Below are 26,191 nucleotides of genomic sequence, written 5' to 3' on the forward strand. Positions count from 1 at the left end.
CTGGGGCTGGGGTCGAACCCGGGTCCTCGGTGCTGTGAGGCATCAGTGCTAACCTCTGTGCCACCCAGGCCTTGGTGACTGTGCAGAATCTGCACGTTCTCCCCGTGCCTGCGTGGGTTTCCTCCGGATGCTCCGGTTTCTCCGCACTGTCCAAAGATGCGCAGGTTTGGTGGGGTTGTGGGTTTACACTGATAGCGTGGGGAGTGGGTCGAGGTGGGGTGCTCATTCGGAGGGTAGGTGCAGACTCGATGGGCTGATTGGCCTCCTTCTGCACTGATTCTATATCTTCCTCGGTGCATTTATTCAGTTGGTAAATTTGTCTTGTGGTCTTGAGGATGCCAGGCCATTGGGGGGGTGGGGGCAGTGGATGTCTTGGACGGAAGCTGGTCCAAGCTGGTTCTTACCCGGTGATTGACCTCCTTGTCTCTTGCTTTTCCCCCTCATGATCCGCTCTCCCCTGCCCCACCTTTTCCTCAGATGGCTACGAGTTCCTTGAAATCGTGAAGGAGGTTGCAGAAGACAACACCGACAATCCAGAACTGAGCATCGTGTGGATAGACCCGGAGGACTTCCCACTGGTAACCCTCTCCACTTACCGGCACTCTTCACCTTCCGTGTGACCCCCCCCACCCCCTTCTCTATCTGTCTCCTTCAGGGGGCTGACTCATTCAATCCCATCCTTTAGCCTTCTTCAACAGAATTCCAAGCCAAGCTTTTCCAAGATTTTCCAAAGGGGCCAGGGTGGGCTGGGTGGAAGCGCCACACAATTACTCACACAAACCCCTGTGGTATAGCCGGAGAAGTGGATATATCTAGTGGTGTAACCATTGACTATTCCTTTCAGTGAGAGGGGAGGGTTTATCCAGTGGTCTAAAGCTTCGGACTATCCCACTCAGAGAGAAGGATCTGTATATCCAGTCGTCTCAAACCTGGACTATCCCATTCAGGGGCAGGGGTCTGTATATCCAGTCGTCTCAAACCTGGACTATCCTATTGAGGGGCAGGGGTCTGTATATCCAGTCGTCTCAAACCTGGACTATCCTATTGAGGGGCAGGGGTCTGTATATCCAGTCGTCTCAAACCTGGACTATCCCATTCAGGGGCAGGGGTCTGTATATCCAGTCGTCTCAAACCTGGACTATCCCATTCAGGGACAGGGGTCTGTATATCCAGTTGTCTCAACTCTGGACTATCCCATTCAGGGTCAGGGGTCTGTATATCCAGTAGTCTAAATCGTAGACTATCTCATTCAGGGAGAGGGGTCTGAATATCCAGTAGCCTAAACCCTGGATTATCCCATTCAGGGACAGGGGTCTATATATCTAGTAGTCTAAACCTTGGACTATCCCATTCAGGGGCAGGGGTCTGTATATCCAGTAGTCTAAACCTTGGACTATCCCATTCAGGGGCAGGGGTCTGTATATCCAGTAGTCTGAACCTTGGACTATCCCATTCAGGGGCAGGGGTCTGTATATCCAGTTGTCTAAACCCTGGACTATCCCATTCAAGGACAGGGGTCTGTATATCCAGTAGTCTAAACCCAGGACCATCCCATTCCGGAACAGGGGTCTGTTTTTTAAGTAGTCCAAACCTTGAACTATCCCATTTAGGGACAGGGGTCTGTTTGTCATGTTGTTTAAACCTTGGACTATCTCATTCAGGAACAGGGGTCTGTATATCCAGTAGTTTAAACCCTGGACTATCCCATTCAGGGACAGGGATCTGAATATCCAGCAGTCTAAACCTTGGATTATCGAGCTCAGGAAGGGAGGGATGAATATTTCCAGTGGTAAAACCTTGGACCCTCCCCCCTTTGAATGTGGTGTGGGTATATCCTGTTGTATAACCCTGGGCTCTCCCATTCAGGGAGTGTAATCTCTGTTAGTTGAACAGCTCAGCCAATCTTTCACCAGCTGTCAATGCTCCTATTCCTCCCCACCACCTCAAACGCGCATCCCAAATGCCAAGAATTGAATGTTTTGCCAGAACGCCATACAACCAATTGAATCCACAGACTGAACTGACTGTAATTCCTTCCTCCACAGTTGAACCCTTACTGGGAGAAGACGTTCAATATCGATCTCTCAGAACCCCAGATCGGGGTGGTCAATGTTACAGATGTAAGTCTATCCCAATTCGGATTGTGGGTCAGAATCTGAGAAGTAAAAGGAGTTAGGATGCCACATTCCAGGAGCAGGAACCTGGGAAGAGTGTGATGTGATAGGAATGGGGTAGAGGAGACGTGGGGTTGGGGGAGTTCAGGGCAAGAGATTGAGAATGAGTGACTTGAGATTGAATTTTGGATTCATCAAAAAGTGGGGATCAGAGTTTCAATTAGAAATTGATTGAGAATCATGTTTCAGACATTGAATTTAAGGAATTTAGGTTTCTAATTTAGAATTGAATTCTGGGCAACACGGTAGCACAATAGTTAGAACTTTTGCTTCACAGCGCCAGGATCCCGGGTTCGATTCCCGGCTTTGTCACTGTCTGCCTGTGAAAAGTCCGCACGTTTTCCCCGTGTCTGTGTGGGTTTCCTCCGGGTGCTCCAGTTTCCTCCCACATGTCCTGAAAGACGTGCTTGTTAGGTTAATTGGACATTCTGTATTCTCCCTCAGCGTACCCGAACAGGCGCTGTCGTGTGGCGACCAGGGGCTTTTCACAGTAACTTCATTGCAGTGTTAATGTAAACCTACTTGTGACACTAATAAAGATCAAGACGGCTGTTAGGTAATTTGGACATTCTGTATTCTCCATCCATGTACCCGAACAGGTGCAGGAATGTGGCGACTCGGAGCTTTTCACAGTAACTTCATTGCAGTGTTAATTTAAGCCAACTTGTGAGAATAAAGATTATTATATTATTATTATTTTTGAAGATTAAGAATCTGAGATTAGAAATTAAATTAAGGATTGAAGATCAAGAATCTGTGATTATGAACTGAATTCCAAATTGATGATTAAGAATCTAATATTAGGAATTGATTTCAGAATTTACGATTGATAATCTGAGGTCAGGAGTTAAATTCAAAATTGAAGATTAAGAATCTGAGATTAGAAATTGAATTAAGAATTTAAAACCGAAAATCTGTGATTACGAACTGAAATCACAATTGAAGATTAAGAATCTGAGATTAAAAATTGAATTCAGAATTGATGATTCAAAATCATGATGATTAAGGAATTGAATTCAGGATTGACAATTCATCTGAGATTATTAGGAACTGAATTCAGAACTGAAGATTAAGAATATGAGATTAAGAACAACATTCAGAATTGAAGATTAAGAATATGAATACAATTATTTTGGATTTTATATGGGTTGGTAAAATGCCATGAATATGACATGTTTTTACAAAGGAATCGGCAGGTGGGAGGGCTGGCGCTGCCCAATCTTTTGTATCATTATTGGACGGCGAATATAGAGAAGCTTCAGCAATGGTGAGGAGAGGAAGAAGTGGAATGGTTACAGGTGGAGGAAGCATCGTGTAAAGGGGCTGGCTTAAAGGCGTTGGCTGCTGCTCCACTCCCATTTACCCCAGGAACATTTACAGAAAGTCCAGTTGTGGCATCTTCCTTAAAGATCTGGAGCCAGCTGAGATGGCATTTTGGTTTGGGAAACATGTCAGTGCTAGCCCCTATTTATGGGAACCATCGATTCACCCCAGCAGGATTGGAGGCAACATTTACCATGGCATAAAGGGGGGTTGAAATAGATGAAAGACTTGTTCTTAGAAGGCAGGTTTTGCCAAATTTGGCGAATTTAGGGAGAGACACAAAATGCAGAAGGAGGAGAAGTTTAAATATCTTTAATTACAAAATTTGGAGAAAAAGGACTTGTCCTCTTTCCCTCAACTACCAGATTACAACCTCCATGATAAATTACTCTTACCAGATGAGTTGGGGGATGGGAGAATTACTAACATTTATAGATGGCTGATGGGCACAAAGAAAGCACCGATTAAAGAGATAAAACAAAAGTGGGAGGAAGAGTTGGATTTGGAGTTGGAATTGGGACTATGGAGTGAAATTATGCACAGGGTCAATGCTACATCTTCATGTGCTCGGATGAACTTGATCCAATTCAAGGTAGTACACAGGGGCTCATTTGACACAGGATCAAATGAGCAGATTCTTCACAGAGGTAGAAGATAAACGTGAGAGTGTAAAGGAGGACCGGCAAACCATGTCCACATCTGGTCATATCCACAATCAGTGGGGTTCTGGCTCTCAACTATACTGAAATACTAACAGAAATTGTGGAGGTGGAAATATTAGCGGGACCTCTTGAGGCAATTCTTGAAGTGTCAGAAGTACCAGGACTAATAGTCGGAAAAGGGGCCGATGCGGTGGCCTTTGCCACATTGATCGCCCGTAGGTGGATTTTATTGGAATGGAAGTCATAAGATCCACCAAAGGTATCGGCATGGTTGGGGGATGCTGCGGAATTCCTTAATCGTGAGAAAATTAAGTTTTCCCTTGGTGGCTCAGGTGGGGTTCTGGACGAGATGGAAGCTGTTCTTGTCTCTATTGACAGATCTGTTTGTTGCCAGCAGGTAAGGGAAGAGGGGGAGGGAAGAAGGGAAAGGTTTAACGGAAAAAGGGAAAACATCTCAAATTAGGAGAATTGTATTTTGTTTATTGTGTTATTGGATGTAGTTATTTATGTCCTATTTGAATAATAATATTTTTTTAATACAATCTGTGATTAGGAACTGCTGCACTCAGAAATGAAGATTAAGAATCTGAGATTAGAAACTGTGTTCAGAATTGAAGATTAGGAATCTGAGATTAATAATAATAATCTTTATTATTGTCACAAGTAGGTTTACATTTACACTGCAATGAAGTCACTCTGAAAATCCTCTAGTCGCCACATTCAGAAGTGCATCTTATGAATATGAGATTAGAAATTGAATTCTGAATTTATATTAAGAATATGAGTTTAGGATCCAAATTCAGAATTAACGGTTAAGAATGCAAGGTTAGGCATTAAATTCTGAATTGAAGTTTAAGAATCTGAGATTAGGAATTGAATTTGGAATCAAAGATTAAGAATCTGAGATCAGAATTTTAATTCAGGACTGAAAAATTAGATTGCAGGATGCAGATTTGAATCCAGAATTAAATGCGAGAATCAGAATTAGAAATTGGATCCAGAGTTGAAGATTAAGAATCTGCAAATTCAAATCAGAATTAGAGATTTCGACAGAGGTATCAGGGATTGAATTCCTTACTCCCTCCTGGGGTGACCGTCCGTCTCTCCCTCTGTCCGTCCTGCAGGCAGACAGTGTCTGGTTAGACATGGATGAGGATGACTTGCCAAGTGCCGACGAGTTGGAAGATTGGATTGAGGATGTTCTTTCTGGTGAGATCAATACAGAGGATGATGATGACGATGATGATGATGATGATGATGATGACGACGACGACGACGACGATGACGACGACGACGACGACGACGACGACGACGACGACGACGACGATGATGATGATGACGACGATGACGACGACGATGATGATGAATAATTTAACACCCACATCACTAATTCTTAGCGCAAAGCCATCAATCATCAATCTATTTATTGCCAAACAAAAGCTTGATGGTGATTCATTGTGCCTCCTTTTTTTTCTATCTGTAAATCTCTATAACTTTATCATTTTCTATTGAAAATCACTGTACAATCTTGTTGCTATGAGGAAAAAAAAATACAGAGAACAAAAGTGAACCGAACGCAAACTGTCTCATCCTTTGTCTTTCCTTTGAAACTCAATTCAGGCAGTGGGGTGAGTTGGGTGGGTGGGTGGGTGGTGAGGGGGAGGAATTTGAATCATTTAATTCTGTTTTTGGAGTACCCAGATGTCCTTTCCCAGTTTGTAATGGCTCAGGTTAGCAATGGCTAAAGTGGATATTGTACCAGGACCGGAGGAGATACATCCAAGGATACCTTGGGTAGAAATTGCAGAGGTACTAAGCAGGAGGTGGTGGCGCAGTGGTGTTGTCACTGGACTGGTGATTTAGAGACCCAGGGTAATGCTCTGGGGCCCCGGTTCGAATCCCACCATGGCAGATATGGAAATTTGAATTTTTCTTTTGAAATGTATTTTATTCCAAATATATTGTAAAGTACAAAAACATAAATAAGCCGGAGAACATTCGCCCCTTCTTACAATTTAGTTTATACTTGTTTTTTCACCCTTTACCCCTGATGCAGGATCAATCACTACTGAAGCAAGATTGTAGTCCAATTGGAGGCTTTAATGAACAAGTAGTTACCCCAGCGTCTCCGGTACAGAATGACTGCTGTGGGTGAAAAACACACTCTTATGCTCCGCCTGCTGGGCGGAACCAGCAGGCAGGTTCCACCACTCATACTACAGTATAAGGTACCCACCTAGGTACCGCGATACCCCTAATATAGCCTACCATAGGCCCCTCCCCCACACCCGCGACGAACAATTCCTCAAACATGGTCATGAACAGTCCCCGCGGTGTCTCAAAGCCCTCCGCTGATTCCCTCAATTCAAACTTAGTCTTCTCCAACCGGAGGAAGTCGTACAGGTCTCCCAGCCAGGCCGTCATCCCCGTGGCATTGTGAACACCATTCCTCACTGGGAAACTAGAGAGGCGAAGGCCACCACATCGGCCTTCCTCCCCTCCATCAGCTCCGGCATTTTCCAACACCTCAAAAATTGCCACATTGGGTTGGGCGCAACCCGACCTCTACCCCCACAATCTTTGCTAGCATCCTGAACACCCCCTCCCAGTACCTCTCCAACTTCTCATACCCCCAGAACATACGTACTTGGTTCACTGGCCCTCGCCCACACCTCTCACACTCGCCACTCCCTGGAAGAACCCACTCATCCTCGCCCGAGTCATGTGCACTGTATGCACCACCTTAAACTGTATCAACCTCATCCTCGCACATGAGGAGGTTGAATTCACCCTGTGCATCGCCCCCCCCCCCCCCCCAACCCCTCCCCCCATTTCTCCTTAAACATCACCACTTGATTTGAATTCAATTAGAATCTGGAATTAAAAGTCTAATGATAACCATGAGAACTATCATTGATTATCGTAAAAACCCACCTGGTTCACTAATGTCTCCTTTAGGGAATGAAATCTGCCATCCTTACCTGGCCTGGCCTTCATGTCTGGCTTACCCAGTCAGTTGAAGGGAAATTAGGGATAGGCAGTAAATGCTAAACTCCTACATAATACCTTATCGCCAACCTTTTGAGAATCCAGATATATTAAATCGACCACATTGCCCACATGTACCCTCTCTGCTTCATCCAAAGTAAGGTTTCCCCTTGTGAAATCCATGCCACATCCCATGAATGAACAAAAATGTCTCAGTCTTCCTCAGACTTGAGGTGCCAGACAACTGGAGAATTGCAAATGTTACAGCCTTGTTTCAAAAAAAAGGGAGTAATCCCAGCGACTAGAGGCTGGTTGGGGAACGTTTGAGGGAAGATAATTCAGCAGAAAATTAATTGTCACGTGCGTTAATAAAGGAAAACCATGATGGATTTGCTGAGGAACAATTGTTTTTGAGCAACAATTGTTTATGTCGATGTGGTGTGCATGGATTTTCAGAAGGCATTCGATACAGTGCCGCACCACAGACTTTTGAGCAAAGTTGTAGCTAATGGAATAAAAGAGAACATTGCAACGCAGGTACAAGTGTTAGGAAACATGTGAATGCCTGTTTTTCAGCCTGGAGTTAGATTTGGAGCACAGTTCCCCAGGATTCGCTGTTAGAACCCAGAAAGGCTGTGACACAGAAAGAGACACATTCAACCCATCATGTCCGCATCAGCTGAAAATAAAACTAACCACCTATTTTAATCCCACTTTCCAACATCTGGAACTTGCAGATTACATCACTTTGGATGCAGATCCAGGTACCTTTTAAATGGGTTGAGCTTTTCTCAGTAAAAGTTGTTCTTTTTGCTGGATGAAGTTTAGATGCAGCTTTAGAACAAAAAACAAAGAACAATACAGCACAGGAACAGGCCCTTCGGCCCTCCAAGCCTGTACCGGTCATGATGCCACCCTTGGCCAAACCCCTCAGCACTTCCTTGTGCCGTATCCCTCTATACCCATCCTATCCATGTATTTGTCAAGACATTTTCAGAACGGCGTGAATGTATCTGTTTCCACAACCTCCCCTGACAACGCATTCCAGGCACTCACCACTCTCTGCATAAAGAACCTGCCTCACACATCTCCTCTAAACTTTGCCCCACGAACCTTAAACCTATGCCCCCTGGTGACTGACCCCTCCACCCTGGGAAAGAGTGCCTGACCATCCATTCGATCCATGCCCCTCATAACCTTGTAGACCTATATCAGGTCACCCCTCAACCTCCGTTGTTCTAATGAAAACAGTCCGAGTCTATTCAGCCTCTCCGCATAGCCAACACCTTCCAGACCAGGCAACATCCTGGTAAAGCTCCTCTGCACCCTCTCCAAAGCCTCCACATCCTTCTGGTAGTGTGGCGACCAGAATTGTGCGCAATATTCCAAGTGCGGTCTTACCAAGGTTCTATATAACTGTAGCATGACTTGCCAGTTTTTATACTTGATGCCCCGTCCAATGAAGGCAACATCCCGTATGCTTTTTTGACTCTCTTGTCCACTTGTGCTGCCACCTTAAAAGATCTGTGGACCTGCACGCCCAGATTTCTCTGACTTTCTACATTCTTAAGAGTTTTGCCATTTACGGTATATTTCCCCTCTATGTTAGACCTACCAAAATGCATTACCTCACATTTGTCCGGATTAAACTCCATTTGCCATTTCTCTGCCCAAGTCTGCAAACGATCTAAATCCTGCTGGATCCTCTGACAATCCTCAACACTATCCGCCACTCCACCAACCTTGGTGTCATCCGCAAAGTTACTAATCAGACCAGCTACATTTTCAACCAGGTCGTTTATATACACCACAAACAACAGAGGCCCCAACACAGATCCCTGTGGAACACCCCCTCCTCTCGTTTTTACAAAACAAAACTGGGTGATAATATTTACATCTCTTGGTCGTTTTTTTATTTTTGTCCATTTGCATTAGCATCGGCCATTCGTTCCTCCTTCCCGGTCTTTTTCTCTTTCGCCTTGTTGTGGTCGTTGTCTTCCTTGTGTTGCCCCATTATGTATTTTCTTTTCTTTTCTTTTCTCTTTCGCCTTGTTGTGGTCGTTGTCTTCCTTGTGTTGCCCCATTATGTATTTTCTTTTCTTTTCTTTTCATGCACTTAATGATCTGTTGAGCTGCTCGCAGAAAAATACGTTTTCACTGTACCTCGGTACGCGTGAACGCGAACAAAATCCAACCCCCTGCGCTCTCCCCCCAGTTTGTGTTCCCTCCTCCTTTCTCCCTTCTGGCTCCCCTCTATTGTTCTCCCCCACCCCCTCCCTCCCTGCCCCACCCACCCCTCCTGCCTTCACTTCCCCCTTTTCCCTCCCACTCACTCCCCCCTTTCCCCCCCTTCACTCCCCCCTTTTCCCCTCTCCCCCTTCATTTCCCCCTTTTCCCTCCCCCTCACTCCCCCCTTTTCCCTCCCCCTCACTCCCCCCTTTTCCCCCTCCCCCCCTTCACTCCCCCCTTTCCCCCTCCAGTCCTCTGGGAATCTCACCTGTAGCCAATGAGGATACAAAGATGTCAATCAAGGCCCCAGCAATTTCCTCCCTTTCTTCCCTCAGTATTCTGAGGTAAATCCCATCCGGCCCAGGAGACTTATCTACCTTAATATGTATTAAAAGAAGGTGATGGCACTGTGACACAGTGGTTAGCCCTGCTGCCTCACGGCACCGAGGTCCCAGGTTCGATCCCGGCTCTGGGTCACTGTCCATGTGGAGTTTGCACATTCTCCCTGTGTAAGCGTGGGTTTCACCCCCACAACCCAAAGATGTTCAGGGTCGGTGGATTGGTCACGGTAAATTGCCCCTTAATTGGAAAATAATAATTGGGTACTCTAAATTTTTTTTTTTTAAAAAGACAGGAGTTTCAGTTCCAGTGGCGGAGGCGGCCATAGCACTTGGCAGCTCCCACTTGTGGCATTTCTTTGGTCCTTTTCCACGATTAACGGGCAGAGGTTTGGATGGGAAAAGACACAGGTGTGGTGGAGGAAGAGTATATTCCAACAGTGGACGGATTCGTGGACCACAAGTAGTTTTAGGCAAAAGGAACGGTCGGAGCAAGACACTTTTCCTGCGGCACAGGGTAAGGCGGCGGAGGGCAAGGAGTCAGCTCTACTGTCTCAATGGTGGATCGAGCAGCTGGTGGACCTCTTGAATGAGTTGTTCACAAAGCAGAGAAAGGAGAAAGGAGTCTCTGGTGGACCCGCTTAAGGCGGAGATCGACCGCGTGGAGCTGAGGCTGAAGACTCAAAGGCAGGCGATCCAGAAGGTGGAGGAGACGTTGGGGGAGCACGAGGAGCAGCTTAGCTTGTTGGCGGCTGAAATGGGAGGGTTGAGAAGCTGCTTCAGGAGAAGGGGGAAGATCTGGAGAACCGCTCCCGGATACAGAGTCTGCCAGAGGGCAGCAGGGGGCGGACGCAGGCTCTATGTAGCCATAATTCTGGTGATGTTCTTGGGGGAGGGGCCTTCGAATGGCCCCTGGAGGTGGACCGGGACACAGGGCGCTGATGAGGAAGCCGCAGGTTAACAAAAGCCGCTGAGGGCTATGGTGATGCAGTAGCACCGGTTCCCTGATAAAGAACGGATCTTGACGTGACCCAGCCAGGCGAGGCACTGTACCTGGGAGGATAACAAGCTTTGGGTATACCAGGACATCGGCAAGAGGAGAGCGGGCTTTAATCGTCTGAAGGCTGCCCTCTTTAAGAAGGGGTGACATTCAGGATGCTGAAGCCGGCTCGCCACAGGGTGACCTGATTTTATGACAGTGCAGCACTCCCTCAGTTCTGAACAACCAACAATGCAGCACTGCAGTACTGACTCTGACTGTGCAGCGCTCCCTCAGTACTGACTCTGACTGTGCAGCGCTCCCTCAGTACTGACTCTGACTGTGCAGCGCTCCCTCAGTACTGACTCTGACTGTGCAGCACTCACTCAGTATTGACCCTCTGACAGTGCAGCACTCCCTCAGTACTGACCCTCTGACAGTGCAGCACTCCCTCAGTACTGACCCTCTGACAGTGCAGCACTCCCTCAGTACTGACCCTCTGACAGTGCAGCACTCCCTCAGTACTGACCCTCTGACAGTGCAGGACTCCCACAGTACTGACCGTCTGACAGTGCAGCACTCCCTCAGTACTGGCCGTGCGACAGTGCAGCACTCCCTCAGTACTGACGCTCTGACAGTGCAGCACTCACTCTGTACTGAACCTCTGACAGTGCAGCACTCCCTCAGTACTGACCCTCTGACAGTGCAGTGCTCCCTCAGTACTGACCCTCTGACAGTGCAGCACTCCCTCTGTACTGACCCACTGACAGTGCAGCACGCCCTCAGTACTGACCCTCTGACAGTGCAGCATTCCCTCAGTACTGACACTCAGACAGAGCAGCACTCCCTCAGTACTGACCCTCAGACAGAGCAGCACTCCATCAGCACTGATCCTCTGTCTCTCACTCACTGTCTCTGTCTCTCACTCACTGTCTCTCACTCACTGTCTCTGTCTCTCACTCACTGTCTCTGCCTCTCACTCACTGTCTCTATCTCTCACTCACTGTCTCTATCTCTCACTCACTGTCTCTATCTCTCACTCACTGTCTCCGTCTCTCACTCACTGTCTCTCACTCACTGTCTCTCACTCACTGTCTCTGTCTCTCACTCACTGCCTCTGCCTCTCACTCGCTGTCTCTGTCTCTCACTCACTGTCTCTGTCTCTCACTCACTGTCTCTGTCTCTCACTCACTGTCTCTGTCTCTCACTCACTGTCTCTCACTCACTGTCTCTGTCTCTCACTCGCTGTCTTCGTCCCTCACTCACTGTCTCTCACTCACTGTCTCTCACTCACTGTCTCTGTCTCGCACTCACTCTGTCTCTCACTCACTCTCTCTGTCTCTCACTCACTGTCTCTCACTCACTGTCTCTCACTCACTGTCACTCACTGTCTCTGTCTCTCACTCACTGTCTCTGTCTCTCACTCACTGTCTCTCACACACTGTCTATGTCTCTCACTCACTGTCTCTCTCTCACTGTCTCTGTCTCTCACTCACTGTCTCTCTCTCACTGTCACTGTCTCTCACTCAGTGTCTCTCACTGTCTCTGTCTCTCACTCACTGTCTCCGTCTCTCACCCACTGTCTCTCACTCACTGTCTCTGTCTCTCACTCACTGTCTCTGTCTCTCACTCACGGTCTCTGTCTCTCACTCACTGTCTCTGTCTCTCACTCACTGTCTCTGTCTCTCACTCACTGTCTCCGTCTCTCACTCACTGTCTCCGTCTCTCACTCACTGTCTCCGTCTCTCAGTCGCTGTCTCTCACTCACTGTCTCTCACTCACTGTCTCTGTCTCTCACTCACTGTCTCGGTCTCTCACTCGCTGTCTCTCACTCACTGTCTCTCACTCATTGTCTCTGTCTCTCACTCACTGTCTCTCTCTCACTGTCTCTGTCTCTCACTCACTGTCTCTGTCTCTCACTCACTGTCTCTGTCTCTCACTCATTGTCTCTGTCTCTCACTCACTGTCTCCATCTCTCACTCACTGTCTCTGTCTCTCACTCACTGTCTCTCACTCACTGTCTCTCACTCACTGTCTCTCACTCAGTCTCAATCTCTCACTCACTGTCTCTGTCTCTCACTCGCTGTCTCTCACTCACTGTCTCTCACTTATTGTCTCTGTCTCTCACTCACTGTCTCTGTCTCTCACTCACTGTCTCTGTCTCTCACTCACTGTCTCTCACTCAGTGTCTCTGTCTCTCACTCACTGTCTCTGTCTCTCACTCACTGTCTCTGTCTCTCACTCATTGTCTCTGTCTCTCACTCACTGTCTCCATCTCTCACTCACTGTCTCTGTCTCTCACTCGCTGTCTCTGTCTCTCACTCACTGTCTCTCACACACTGTCTATGTCTCTCACTCACTGTCTCTCTCTCACTGTCTCTGTCTCTCACTCACTGTCTCTCTCTCACTGTCACTGTCTCTCACTCAGTGTCTCTCACTGTCTCTGTCTCTCACTCACTGTCTCCGTCTCTCACCCACTGTCTCTCACTCACTGTCTCTGTCTCTCACTCACTGTCTCTGTCTCTCACTCACGGTCTCTGTCTCTCACTCACTGTCTCTGTCTCTCACTCACTGTCTCTGTCTCTCACTCACTGTCTCCGTCTCTCACTCACTGTCTCCGTCTCTCACTCACTGTCTCCGTCTCTCAGTCGCTGTCTCTCACTCACTGTCTCTCACTCACTGTCTCTGTCTCTCACTCACTGTCTCGGTCTCTCACTCGCTGTCTCTCACTCACTGTCTCTCACTCATTGTCTCTGTCTCTCACTCACTGTCTCTCTCTCACTGTCTCTGTCTCCCACTCACTGTCTCTGTCTCTCACTCACTGTCTCTGTCTCTCACTCATTGTCTCTGTCTCTCACTCACTGTCTCCATCTCTCACTCACTGTCTCTGTCTCTCACTCGCTGTCTCTCACTCACTGTCTCTCACTCACTGTCTCTCACTCAGTCTCAATCTCTCACTCACTGTCTCTGTCTCTCACTCGCTGTCTCTCACTCACTGTCTCTCACTTATTGTCTCTGTCTCTCACTCACTGTCTCTGTCTCTCACTCACTGTCTCTCACTCAGTGTCTCTGTCTCTCACTCACTGTCTCTGTCTCTCACTCACTGTCTCTGTCTCTCACTCATTGTCTCTGTCTCTCACTCACTGTCTCCGTCTCTCACTCACTGTCTCTGTCTCTCACTCGCTGTCTCTCACTCACTGTCTCTCACTCACTGTCTCTCACTCACTGTCTCTCACTCACTGTCTCTCACTCAGTCTCAATCTCTCACTCACTGTCTCTGTCTCTCACTCGCTGTCTCTCACTCACTGTCTCTGTCTCTCACTCACTGTCTCCGTCTCTCACTCACTGTCTCTGTCTCTCACTCACTGTCTCTGTCTCTCACTCGCTGTCTCTCTCACTGTCTCTGTCTCTCACTCACTGTCTCTCACTCACTATCTCTCACTCACTGTCTCTGTCTCTCACTCACTGTCTCTGTCTCTCACTCACTGTCTCTGTCTCTCACTCACTGTCTCTGTCTCTCACTCACTGTCTCTCACTCACTGTCTCTCACTCACTGTCTCTCACTCACTGTCTCTGTCTCTCACTCACTGTCTCTGTCTCTCACTCACTGGCTCTGTCTCTGACTCACTGTCTCTGACTCACTGTCTCTGTCTCTCACTCACTGTCTCTGTCTCTCACTCACTGTCTCTGTCTCTCACTCACTGTCTCTGTCTCTCACTCACTGTCTCTCACTCACTATCTCTCTCTCACTGTCTCTCACTCACTGTCTCTCACTCACTGTCTCTGTCTCTCACTCACTGTCTCTCTCTCACTGTCACAGTCTCTCACTCACTGTCTCTCACTCATTGTCTCCGTCTCTCACTCACTGTCTCTGTCTCTCACTCACTGTCTCTGTCTCTCACTCACTGCCTCTCTCTCTCACTGTCACTGTCTCTCACTCACTGTCTCTCACTGTCTCTGTCTCTCACTGTCTCTGTCTCTCACTCACTGTCTCCGGCTCTCACTCACTGTGTCTCACTCACTGTCTCTGCCTCTCACTCACTGTCTCTGTCTCTCACTCACTGTCTCTCACTCACTGTCTCTGTCTCTCACTCACTGTCTCTGTCTCTCACTCACTGTCTCTGTCTCTCACTCACTGTCTCTGTCTCACTGTCACTGTCTCTCACTCACTGTCTCTCCCTGTCTCTGTCTCTCACTCACTGTCTCCGTCTCTCACTCACTGTCTCTCACTCACTGTCTGTCTCTCACTCGCTGTCTCTCTCTCTCACTCAATGTCTCTATCTCTCACTCACTGTCTCCGTCTCTCACTCACTGTCTCTCAGTCACTGTCTCTCACTCACTGTCTCTGTCTCTCACTCACTGCCTCTGGCTCTCACTCGGTGTCTCTGTCTCTCACTCACTGCCTCTGTCTCTCACTCACTGTCTCTGTCTCTCACTCACTGTCTCTGTCTCTCACTCACTGTCTCTGTCTCTCACTCACTGTCTCTCTCTCACTGTCTCTGTCTCCCACTCACTGTCTCTCTCTCACTGTCACTGTCTCTCACTGTCTCTGTCTCACTCGCTGTCTCTGTCTCTCACTCACTGTTTCTGTCTCTCAATCACTGTCTCTCACTCACTGTCTCTCTCTCACTGTCTCTGTCTCTCACACACTGTCTCTGTCTCTCACTCACTGTCTCTGACTCACTGTCTCTGTCTCTCACTCACTGTCTCTGTCTCTCACTCACTGTCTCTCACTCACTGTCTCTCTCTCACTGTGTCTGTCTCTCACTCACTGTCTCTCACTCACTGTCTCTCACTCACTGTCTCCGTCTCTCACTCACTGTCTCTCACTCACTGTCTCTGCCTCTCACTCACTGTCTCTGTCTCTCACTCGCTGTCTCTCACTCACTGTCTCTCGCTCACTGTCTCTCACTCACTGTCTCTGTCTCTCACTCGCAGTCTCTCACTCACTGTCTCTCACTCACTGTCTCTGTCTCTCACTCACTGTCTCTGTCTCTCACTCACTGTCTCTCACTCACTGTCTCTCACTCCCTGTCTCTGTCTCTGACTCACTGTCTCACACTCACTGCCTCTGTCTCTCACTCACTGTCTCTCTCACTCACTGTCTCTCTCTCTCACTCTCACTGTCAATCACTCACTGTCTCTCACTGTCTCTGTCTCTCACTCACTGTCTCTCACTCACTGTCTCTCACTCACTGTCTCTCACTCACTGTCTCTCACTCACTGTCTCTGTCTCTCACTCACTGTCTCTGTCTCTCACTCACTGTCTCTGTCTCTCACTCACTTTCTCTGTCTCTCACTCACTTTCTCTGTCTCTCACTCGCTGTTTCTCACTCACTGTCTCTCACTCACTGTCTCTCACTCACTGTCTCTCACTCACTGTCTCTCACTCACTGTCTCTCACTCACTGTCTCTGTCTCTCACTCACTGTCTCTCACTCACTGTCTCTCACTCACTGTCTCTCACTCACTGTCTCTCACTCATTGTCTCTCACTCACTGTCTCTCACTCACTGTCTCTCACTCACTGTCTCTCTCTCACTGTCACTGTCTCTCACTCACTGTCTCTCCCTGTCTCTGTCTCTCACTCACTGTCTCCGTCTCTCACTCACTGTCTCTCACTCACTGTCTGTCTCTCACTCGCTGTCTCTCTCTCTCACTCAATGTCTCTGTCTCTCACTCACTGTCTCTCACTCACTGTCTCTCACTCACTGTCTCTCACTCACTGTCTCTGTCTCTCACTCACTGCCTCTGCCTCTCACTCGCTGTCTCTGTCTCTCACTCACTGTCTCTGTCTCTCACTCACTGTCTCTGTCTCTCACTCACTGTCTCTCACTCACTGTCTCTGTCTCTCACTCGCTTGCTTCGTCCCTCACTAACTGTCTCTCACTCACTGTCTCTCACTCACTGTCTCTCACTCACTGTCTCTGTCTCTCACTCACTGTCTCTGTCTCTCACTCGCAGTCTCTGTCTCTCACTCGCAGTATCTGTCTCTCACTCGCTGTCTCTCACTCACTATCTCTCACTCACTGTCTCTCACTCACTGTCTCTCACTCATTGTCACTGTCTCTCACTCACTGCCTCTGTCTCTCACTCACTGCCTCTGTCTCTCACTCACTGTCTCTGTCTCTCACTCACTGTCTCTGTCTCTCACTCACTGTCTCTCTCTCACTGTCTCTGTCTCCCACTCACTGTCTCTCTCTCACTGTCACTGTCTCTCACTGTCTCTGTCTCACTCGCTGTCTCTGTCTCTCACTCACTGTCTCTGTCTCTCAATCACTGTCTCTCACTCAATGTCTCTCACTCACTGTCTCTCACTCACTGTCTGTCTCTCACTCACTGTCTCTGTCTCTCACTCACTGTCTCCGTCTCTCACTCACTGTCTCTCACTCACTGTCTCTCACTCACTGCCTCTGTCTCTCACTGACTGTCTCTGTCTCTCACTCACTGTCTCTCACTCACTGTCTCTGTCTCTCACTCACTGTCTACGTCTCTCACCCACTGTCTCTCACTCACTGTCTCTCACTCACTGTCTCTGTCTCTCACTCACTGTCTCTGTCTCTCACTCGCTGTCTCTGTCTCTCACTCGCTGTCTCTCACTCACTGTCTCTCACTCACTAACTCTGTCTCTCACTCACTGTCTCTGTCTCTCACTCACTGTCTCTGACTCACTGTCTCTGTCTCTCACTCACTGTCTCTGTCTCTCACTCACTGTCTCTGTCTCTCACTCACTGTCTCTCACTCGCTGTCTCTCTCTCACTGTCTCTGTCTCTCATTCACTGTCTCTCTCTCACTGTCACTGTCTCTCACTCACTGTCTCTCCCTGTCTCTGTCTCTCACTCACTGTCTCCGTCTCTCACTCACTGTCTCTCACTCACTGTCTCTCACTCACTGTCTCTCACTGACTGTCTCTCACTCACTGTCTCTCACTCACTGTCTCTGTCTCTCACTCGCAGTCTCTCACTCACTGTCTCTCACTCACTGTCTCTGTCTCTCACTCACTGTCTCTGTCTCTCACTCACTGTCTGTCACTCACTGTCTCTCACTCACTGTCTCTGTCTCTGACTCACTGTCTCTGTCTCTCACTCACTGTCTCTGTCTCTCACTCACTGTCTCTCTCACTCACTGTCTCTCTCTCTCACTCTCACTGTCTCTCACTCACTGTCTCTCACTGTCTCTGTCTCTCACTCACTGTCTCTAACTCACTGTCTCTGTCTCTCACTCACTGTCTCTGTCTCTCACTCACTGTCTCTGTCTCTCACTCGCTGTTTCTCACTCACTGTCTCTCACTCACTGTCTCTCACTCACTGTCTCTCACTCACTGTCTCTCACTCACTGTCTCTGTCTCTCACTCACTGTCTCTGTCTCTCACTCACTGTCTCTCACTCACTGTCTCTCACTCACTGTCTCTCACTCACTGTCTCTCACTCACTGTCTCTCACTCACTGTCTCTCACTCACTGTCTCTGTCTCTCACTCACTGTCTCTCACTCGCTGTTTCTCACTCACTGACTCTCACTCACTGTCTCTCACTCACTGTCTCTCACTCACTGTCTCTGTCTCTCACTCACTGTCTCTGTCTCTCACTCACTGTCTCTGTCTCTCACTCACTGTCTCTGTCTCTCACTCACTGTCTCTGTCTCTCACTCACTGTCTCTGTCTCTCACTCATTGTCTCTGTCTCTCACTCACTGTCTCTCACTCACGTTCTGTCTCTCACTCGCTGTCTCTGTCTCTCACTCACTGTCTCTGTCTCTCACTCACTGTCTCTCACTCACTGTCTCTCTCTCACTGTCTCTGTCTCTCACTCACTGTCTCTCACTGTCTCTGTCTCTCACTCACTGTCTCCGTCTCTCACTCACTGTCTCTCACTCACTGTCCCTGTCTCTCTCACTGTCTCTGTCTCTCACTCACTGTCTCTCACTGTCTCTGTCTCTCATTCACTGTCTCCGTCTCTCACTCACTGTCTCTCACTCACTGTCTCTGTCTCTCACTCACTGTCTCTCACTCACTGTCTCTGTCTCTCACTCACTGTCTCCGTCTCTCACTCACTGTCTCTCACTCGCTGTCTCTGTCTCTCACTCGCTGTCTCTGTCTCTCACTCGCTGTCTCTGTCTCTCACTCACTGTCTCTGTCTCGCACTCACTGTCTCTCACTCACTGTTTCTCACTCACTGTCTCTCACTCACTGTCTCTCACTCACTGTCTCTCACTCACTGTCTCTCACTCACTGTCTCTCACTCACTATCTCTCACTCACTGTCACTGTCTCTCACTCACTGTCTCTCACTCACTGTCTCTGTCTCTTACTCACTGTCTCTGTCTCTCACTCACTGTCTCTCACTCACTGTCTCTCACTCACTGTCTCTGTCTCTCACTCACTGCCTCTGTCTCTCACTCACTGTCTCTGTCTCTCACTCACTGTCTCTCACTCACTGTCTCTGTCTCTCACTCACTGTCTCTGTCTCTCACTCACTGTCTCTATCTCTCACTCACTGTCTCCGTCTCTCACTCACTGTCTCTCACTCACTGTCTCTGTCTCTCACTCACTGCCTCTGTCTCTCACTCACTGTCTCTGTCTCTCACTCACTGTCTCTGTCTCTCACCCACTGTCTCTCACTCACTGTCTCTGTCTCTCACTCACTGTCTCTGTCTCTCACTCACTGTCTCTATCTCTCACTCACTGTCTCCGTCTCTCACTCACTGTCTCTCACTCACTGTCTCTGTCTCTCACTCACTGCCTCTGCCTCTCACTCGCTGTCTCTGTCTCTCACTCACTGCCTCTGTCTCTCACTCACTGTCTCTGTCTCTCACTCACTGTCTCTCACTCACTGTCTCTGTCTCTCACTCACTGTCTCTGTCTCTCACTCACTGTCTCTATCTCTCACTCACTGTCTCCGTCTCTCACTCACTGTCTCTCACTCACTGTCTCTGTCTCTCACTCACTGCCTCTGCCTCTCACTCGCTGTCTCTGTCTCTCACTGTCTCTGTCTCTCACTCACTGTCTCTGTCTCTCACTCACTGTCTCTCACTCACTGTCTCTGTCTCTCACTCGCTGTCTTCGTCCCTCACTCACTGTCTCTCACTCACTGTCTCTCACTCTCTGTCTCTCACTGACTGTCTCTGTCTCTCACTCACTGTCTCTCACTCACTGTCTCTGTCTCTCACTCACTGTCTCTGTCTCTCACTCACTGTCTTTCACTCACTGTCACTCACTCACTGCCTCTGTCTCTCACTGGCCGTCTCTGTCTCTCACTCACTGTCTCTCACTCACTGTCTCTGTCTCTCACTCACTGTCTCCGTCTCTCACTCACTGTCTCATTCACTCTCTCTCACTCACTGTCTCTGTCTCTCACTCACTGTCTCTGTCTCTCAATCACTGTCTCTGTCTCTCACTCGCTGTCTCTCACTCACTGTTTCTCACTCACTGTCTCTCACTCACTGTCTCTGTCTCTCACTCACTGTCTCTGTCTCTCACTCACTGTCTCTGTCTCTCACTCTCTGTCTCTCACTCACTGTCTCTGTCTCTCACTCACTGTCTCTGTCTCTCACTCACTGTCTCTCACTCACTGTCTCTCTCTCACTGTCTCTCACTCACTGTCTCTCACTCACTGTCTCTCACTCACTGTCTCTGTCTCTCACTCACTGTCTCTCTCTCACTGTCACTGTCTCTGTCTCTCACTCACTGTCTCTGTCTCTCACTCACTGTCCCTCACTCACTGTCTCTGACTCACTGTCCTAGTCTCTCACTCACTGTCTCTGTCTCTCACTCACTGTCTCTGTCTCTCACTCACTGTCTCTGTCTCTCACTCACTGTCTCTATCTCTCACTCACTGTCTCTCACTCACTGTCTCTGTCTCTCACTCACTGTCTTTGTCCCTCACTCACTGTCTCTCACTCACTGTCTCTCACTCACTGTATCTCACTCACTGTCTCTGTCTCTCACTCACTGTCTCTGTCTCTCACTCACTGTCTCTGTCTCTCACTCGCAGTCTCTGTCTCTCACTCGCTGTCTCTCACTCACTGTCTCTGTCTCTCACTCACTGTCTCTGTCTCTCACTCACAGTCTTTCACTCACTGTCACTCACTCACTGCCTCTGTCTCTCACTGACCGTCTCTGTCTCTCACTCACTGTCTCTCACTCACTGTCTCTGTCTCTCACTCACTGTCTCCGTCTCTCACTGACTGTCTCTCATTCACTCTCTCTCACTCACTGTCTCTGTCTCTCACTCACTGTCTCTGTCTCTCAATCACTGTCTCTGTCTCTCACTCGCTGTCTCTCACTCACTGTCTCTCACTCACTGTCTCTCACTCACTGTCTCTGTCTCTCACTCACTGTCTCTGTCTCTCACTCACTGTCTCTGACACACTGTCTCTGTCTCTCACTCACTGTCTCTGTCTCTCACTCACTGTCTCTGTCTCTCACTCACTGTCTCTCACTCACTGTCTCTCTCTCACTGTCTCTCACTCACTGTCTCTCACTCACTGTCTCTGTCTCTCACTCACTGTCTCTCTCTCACTGTCACTGTCTCTGTCTCTCACTCACTGTCTCTGTCTCTCACTCACTGTCCCTCACTCACTGTCTCTGTCTCTCACTCACTGTCTCTGTCTCTCACTCACTGTCTCTCACTCACTGTCTCTCTCTCACTGTCTCTGTCTCTCACTCGCTGTCTCTCACTCACTGTCTCTCGCTCACTGTCTCTCACTCACTGTCTCTGTCTCTCACTCGCAGTCTCTCACTCACTGTCTCTCACTCACTGTCTCTGTCTCTCACTCACTGTCTCTGTCTCTCACTCACTGTCTCTGTCTCTCACTCACTGTCTCTCACTCACTGTCTCTCACTCCCTGTCTCTGTCTCTGACTCACTGTCTCACACTCACTGCCTCTGTCTCTCACTCACTGTCTCTCTCACTCACTGTCTCTCTCTCTCACTCTCACTGTCAATCACTCACTGTCTCTCACTGTCTCTGTCTCTCACTCACTGTCTCTCACTCACTGTCTCTCACTCACTGTCTCTCACTCACTGTCTCTGTCTCTCACTCACTGTCTCTGTCTCTCACTCACTGTCTCTGTCTCTCACTCACTGTCTCTGTCTCTCACTCACTTTCTCTGTCTCTCACTCACTTTCTCTGTCTCTCACTCGCTGTTTCTCACTCACTGTCTCTCACTCACTGTCTCTCACTCACTGTCTCTCACTCACTGTCTCTCACTCACTGTCTCTCACTCACTGTCTCTCACTCACTGTCTCTCACTCACTGTCTCTCACTCACTGTCTCTGTCTCTCACTCACTGTCTCTCACTCACTGTCTCTCACTCACTGTCTCTCACTCACTGTCTCTCACTCACTGTCTCTCACTCACTGTCTCTCACTCACTGTCTCTCTCTCACTGTCACTGTCTCTCACTCACTGTCTCTCCCTGTCTCTGTCTCTCACTCACTGTCTCCGTCTCTCACTCACTGTCTCTCACTCACTGTCTGTCTCTCACTCGCTGTCTCTCTCTCTCACTCAATGTCTCTGTCTCTCACTCACTGTCTCTCACTCACTGTCTCTCACTCACTGTCTCTCACTCACTGTCTCTGTCTCTCACTCACTGCCTCTGCCTCTCACTCGCTGTCTCTGTCTCTCACTCACTGTCTCTGTCTCTCACTCACTGTCTCTGTCTCTCACTCACTGTCTCTCACTCACTGTCTCTGTCTCTCACTCGCTTGCTTCGTCCCTCACTAACTGTCTCTCACTCACTGTCTCTCACTCACTGTCTCTCACTCACTGTCTCTGTCTCTCACTCACTGTCTCTGTCTCTCACTCGCAGTCTCTGTCTCTCACTCGCAGTATCTGTCTCTCACTCGCTGTCTCTCACTCACTATCTCTCACTCACTGTCTCTCACTCACTGTCTCTCACTCATTGTCACTGTCTCTCACTCACTGCCTCTGTCTCTCACTCACTGCCTCTGTCTCTCACTCACTGTCTCTGTCTCTCACTCACTGTCTCTGTCTCTCACTCACTGTCTCTGTCTCTCACTCACTGTCTCTCTCTCACTGTCTCTGTCTCCCACTCACTGTCTCTCTCTCACTGTCACTGTCTCTCACTGTCTCTGTCTCACTCGCTGTCTCTGTCTCTCACTCACTGTCTCTGTCTCTCAATCACTGTCTCTCACTCAATGTCTCTCACTCACTGTCTCTCACTCACTGTCTGTCTCTCACTCACTGTCTCTGTCTCTCACTCACTGTCTCCGTCTCTCACTCACTGTCTCTCACTCACTGTCTCTCACTCACTGCCTCTGTCTCTCACTGACTGTCTCTGTCTCTCACTCACTGTCTCTCACTCACTGTCTCTGTCTCTCACTCACTGTCTACGTCTCTCACCCACTGTCTCTCACTCACTGTCTCTCACTCACTGTCTCTGTCTCTCACTCACTGTCTCTGTCTCTCACTCGCTGTCTCTGTCTCTCACTCGCTGTCTCTCACTCACTGTCTCTCACTCACTAACTCTGTCTCTCACTCACTGTCTCTGTCTCTCACTCACTGTCTCTGACTCACTGTCTCTGTCTCTCACTCACTGTCTCTGTCTCTCACTCACTGTCTCTGTCTCTCACTCACTGTCTCTCACTCGCTGTCTCTCTCTCACTGTCTCTGTCTCTCATTCACTGTCTCTCTCTCACTGTCACTGTCTCTCACTCACTGTCTCTCCCTGTCTCTGTCTCTCACTCACTGTCTCCGTCTCTCACTCACTGTCTCTCACTCACTGTCTCTCACTCACTGTCTCTCACTGACTGTCTCTCACTCACTGTCTCTCACTCACTGTCTCTGTCTCTCACTCGCAGTCTCTCACTCACTGTCTCTCACTCACTGTCTCTGTCTCTCACTCACTGTCTCTGTCTCTCACTCACTGTCTGTCACTCACTGTCTCTCACTCACTGTCTCTGTCTCTGACTCACTGTCTCTGTCTCTCACTCACTGTCTCTGTCTCTCACTCACTGTCTCTCTCACTCACTGTCTCTCTCTCTCACTCTCACTGTCTCTCACTCACTGTCTCTCACTGTCTCTGTCTCTCACTCACTGTCTCTCACTCACTGTCTCTAACTCACTGTCTCTGTCTCTCACTCACTGTCTCTGTCTCTCACTCACTGTCTCTGTCTCTCACTCGCTGTTTCTCACTCACTGTCTCTCACTCACTGTCTCTCACTCACTGTCTCTCACTCACTGTCTCTCACTCACTGTCTCTCACTCACTGTCTCTGTCTCTCACTCACTGTCTCTCACTCACTGTCTCTCACTCACTGTCTCTCACTCACTGTCTCTCACTCACTGTCTCTCACTCACTGTCTCTCACTCACTGTCTCTCACTCACTGTCTCTCACTCACTGTCTCTGTCTCTCACTCACTGTCTCTCACTCGCTGTTTCTCACTCACTGACTCTCTCTCACTGTCTCTCACTCACTGTCTCTCACTCACTGTCTCTGTCTCTCACTCACTGTCTCTGTCTCTCACTCACTGTCTCTGTCTCTCATTCACTGTCTCTGTCTCTCACTCATTGTCTCTGTCTCTCACTCACTGTCTCTCACTCACGGTCTGTCTCTCACTCGCTGTCTCTGTCTCTCACTCACTGTCTCTGTCTCTCACTCACTGTCTCTCACTTACTGTCTCTCTCTCACTGTCTCTGTCTCTCACTCACTGTTTCTCACTGTCTCTGTCTCTCACTCACTGTCTCCGTCTCTCACTCACTGTCTCTCACTCACTGTCCCTGTCTCTCTCACTGTCTCTGTCTCTCACTCACTGTCTCTCACTGTCTCTGTCTCTCATTCACTGTCTCCGTCTCTCACTCACTGTCTCTCACTCACTGTCTCTGTCTCTCACTCACTGTCTCTCACTCACTGTCTCTGTCTCTCACTCACTGTCTCCGTCTCTCACTCACTGTCTCTCACTCGCTGTCTCTGTCTCTCACTCGCTGTCTCTGTCTCTCACTCGCTGTCTCTGTCTCTCACTCACTGTCTCTGTCTCGCACTCACTGTCTCTCACTCACTGTTTCTCACTCACTGTCTCTCACTCACTGTCTCTCACTCACTGTCTCTCACTCACTGTCTCTCACTCACTGTCTCTCACTCACTGTCACTGTCTCTCACTCACTGTCTCTGTCTCTTACTCACTGTCTCTGTCTCTCACTCACTGTCTCTCACTCACTGTCTCTCACTCACTGTCTCTGTCTCTCACTCACTGCCTCTGTCTCTCACTCACTGTCTCTGTCTCTCACTCACTGTCTCTCACTCACTGTCTCTGTCTCTCACTCACTGTCTCTGTCTCTCACTCACTGTCTCTATCTCTCACTCACTGTCTCCGTCTCTCACCCACTGTCTCTCACTCACTGTCTCTGTCTCTCACTCACTGTCTCTGTCTCTCACGCACTGTCTCTATCTCTCACTCACTGTCTCCGTCTCTCACTCACTGTCTCTCACTCACTGTCTCTGTCTCTCACTCACTGCCTCTGCCTCTCACTCGCTGTCTCTGTCTCTCACTCACTGCCTCTGTCTCTCACTCACTGTCTCTGTCTCTCACTCACTGTCTCTCACTCACTGTCTCTCACTCACTGTCTCTCACTCACTGTCTCTCACTCACTGTCTCTGTCTCTCACTCACTGTCTCTGTCTCTCACTCACTGTCTCTCACTCACTGTCTCTCACTCACTGTCTCTCACTCACTGTCTCTGTCTCTCACTCACTGTCTCTGTCTCTCACTCACTGGCTCTGTCTCTGACTCACTGTCTCTGACTCACTGTCTCTGTCTCTCACTCACTGTCTCTGTCTCTCACTCACTGTCTCTGTCTCTCACTCACTGTCTCTGTCTCTCACTCACTGTCTCTCACTCACTATCTCTCTCTCACTGTCTCTCACTCACTGTCTCTCACTCACTGTCTCTGTCTCTCACTCACTGTCTCTCTCTCACTGTCACAGTCTCTCACTCACTGTCTCTCACTCATTGTCTCCGTCTCTCACTCACTGTCTCTGTCTCTCACTCACTGTCTCTGTCTCTCACTCACTGCCTCTCTCTCTCACTGTCACTGTCTCTCACTCACTGTCTCTCACTGTCTCTGTCTCTCACTGTCTCTGTCTCTCACTCACTGTCTCCGGCTCTCACTCACTGTGTCTCACTCACTGTCTCTGCCTCTCACTCACTGTCTCTGTCTCTCACTCACTGTCTCTCACTCACTGTCTCTGTCTCTCACTCACTGTCTCTGTCTCTCACTCACTGTCTCTGTCTCTCACTCACTGTCTCTGTCTCTCACTCACTGTCTCTGTCTCACTGTCACTGTCTCTCACTCACTGTCTCTCCCTGTCTCTGTCTCTCACTCACTGTCTCCGTCTCTCACTCACTGTCTCTCACTCACTGTCTGTCTCTCACTCGCTGTCTCTCTCTCTCACTCAATGTCTCTATCTCTCACTCACTGTCTCCGTCTCTCACTCACTGTCTCTCAGTCACTGTCTCTCACTCACTGTCTCTGTCTCTCACTCAC

The 26,191-nt window shown here is 48.9% G+C and overlaps 1 protein-coding gene across 1 annotated transcript in view; it reads left to right on the forward strand.

Moving 5' to 3' along the window:
* The window catches only part of LOC140410334 (calsequestrin-1-like), a 161,983-nt gene extending 156,249 nt beyond the window's left edge, over nt 1–5,734 (forward strand). Inside the window, exons 9-11 of the mRNA XM_072498333.1 lie at nt 478–578; nt 2,046–2,120; nt 5,284–5,734. Of these exons, the coding sequence (XP_072354434.1) occupies nt 478–578; nt 2,046–2,120; nt 5,284–5,529 (422 nt within the window). The 3' untranslated portion in view covers nt 5,530–5,734. The remainder of the gene's footprint in view (nt 1–477; nt 579–2,045; nt 2,121–5,283) is intronic.
* Nucleotides 5,735–26,191: the final 20,457 nt, after the last annotated feature.

This window comes from Scyliorhinus torazame, chromosome 4 (assembly GCF_047496885.1).
Source record: "Scyliorhinus torazame isolate Kashiwa2021f chromosome 4, sScyTor2.1, whole genome shotgun sequence".
Lineage (NCBI taxonomy): Eukaryota > Metazoa > Chordata > Chondrichthyes > Carcharhiniformes > Scyliorhinidae > Scyliorhinus > Scyliorhinus torazame.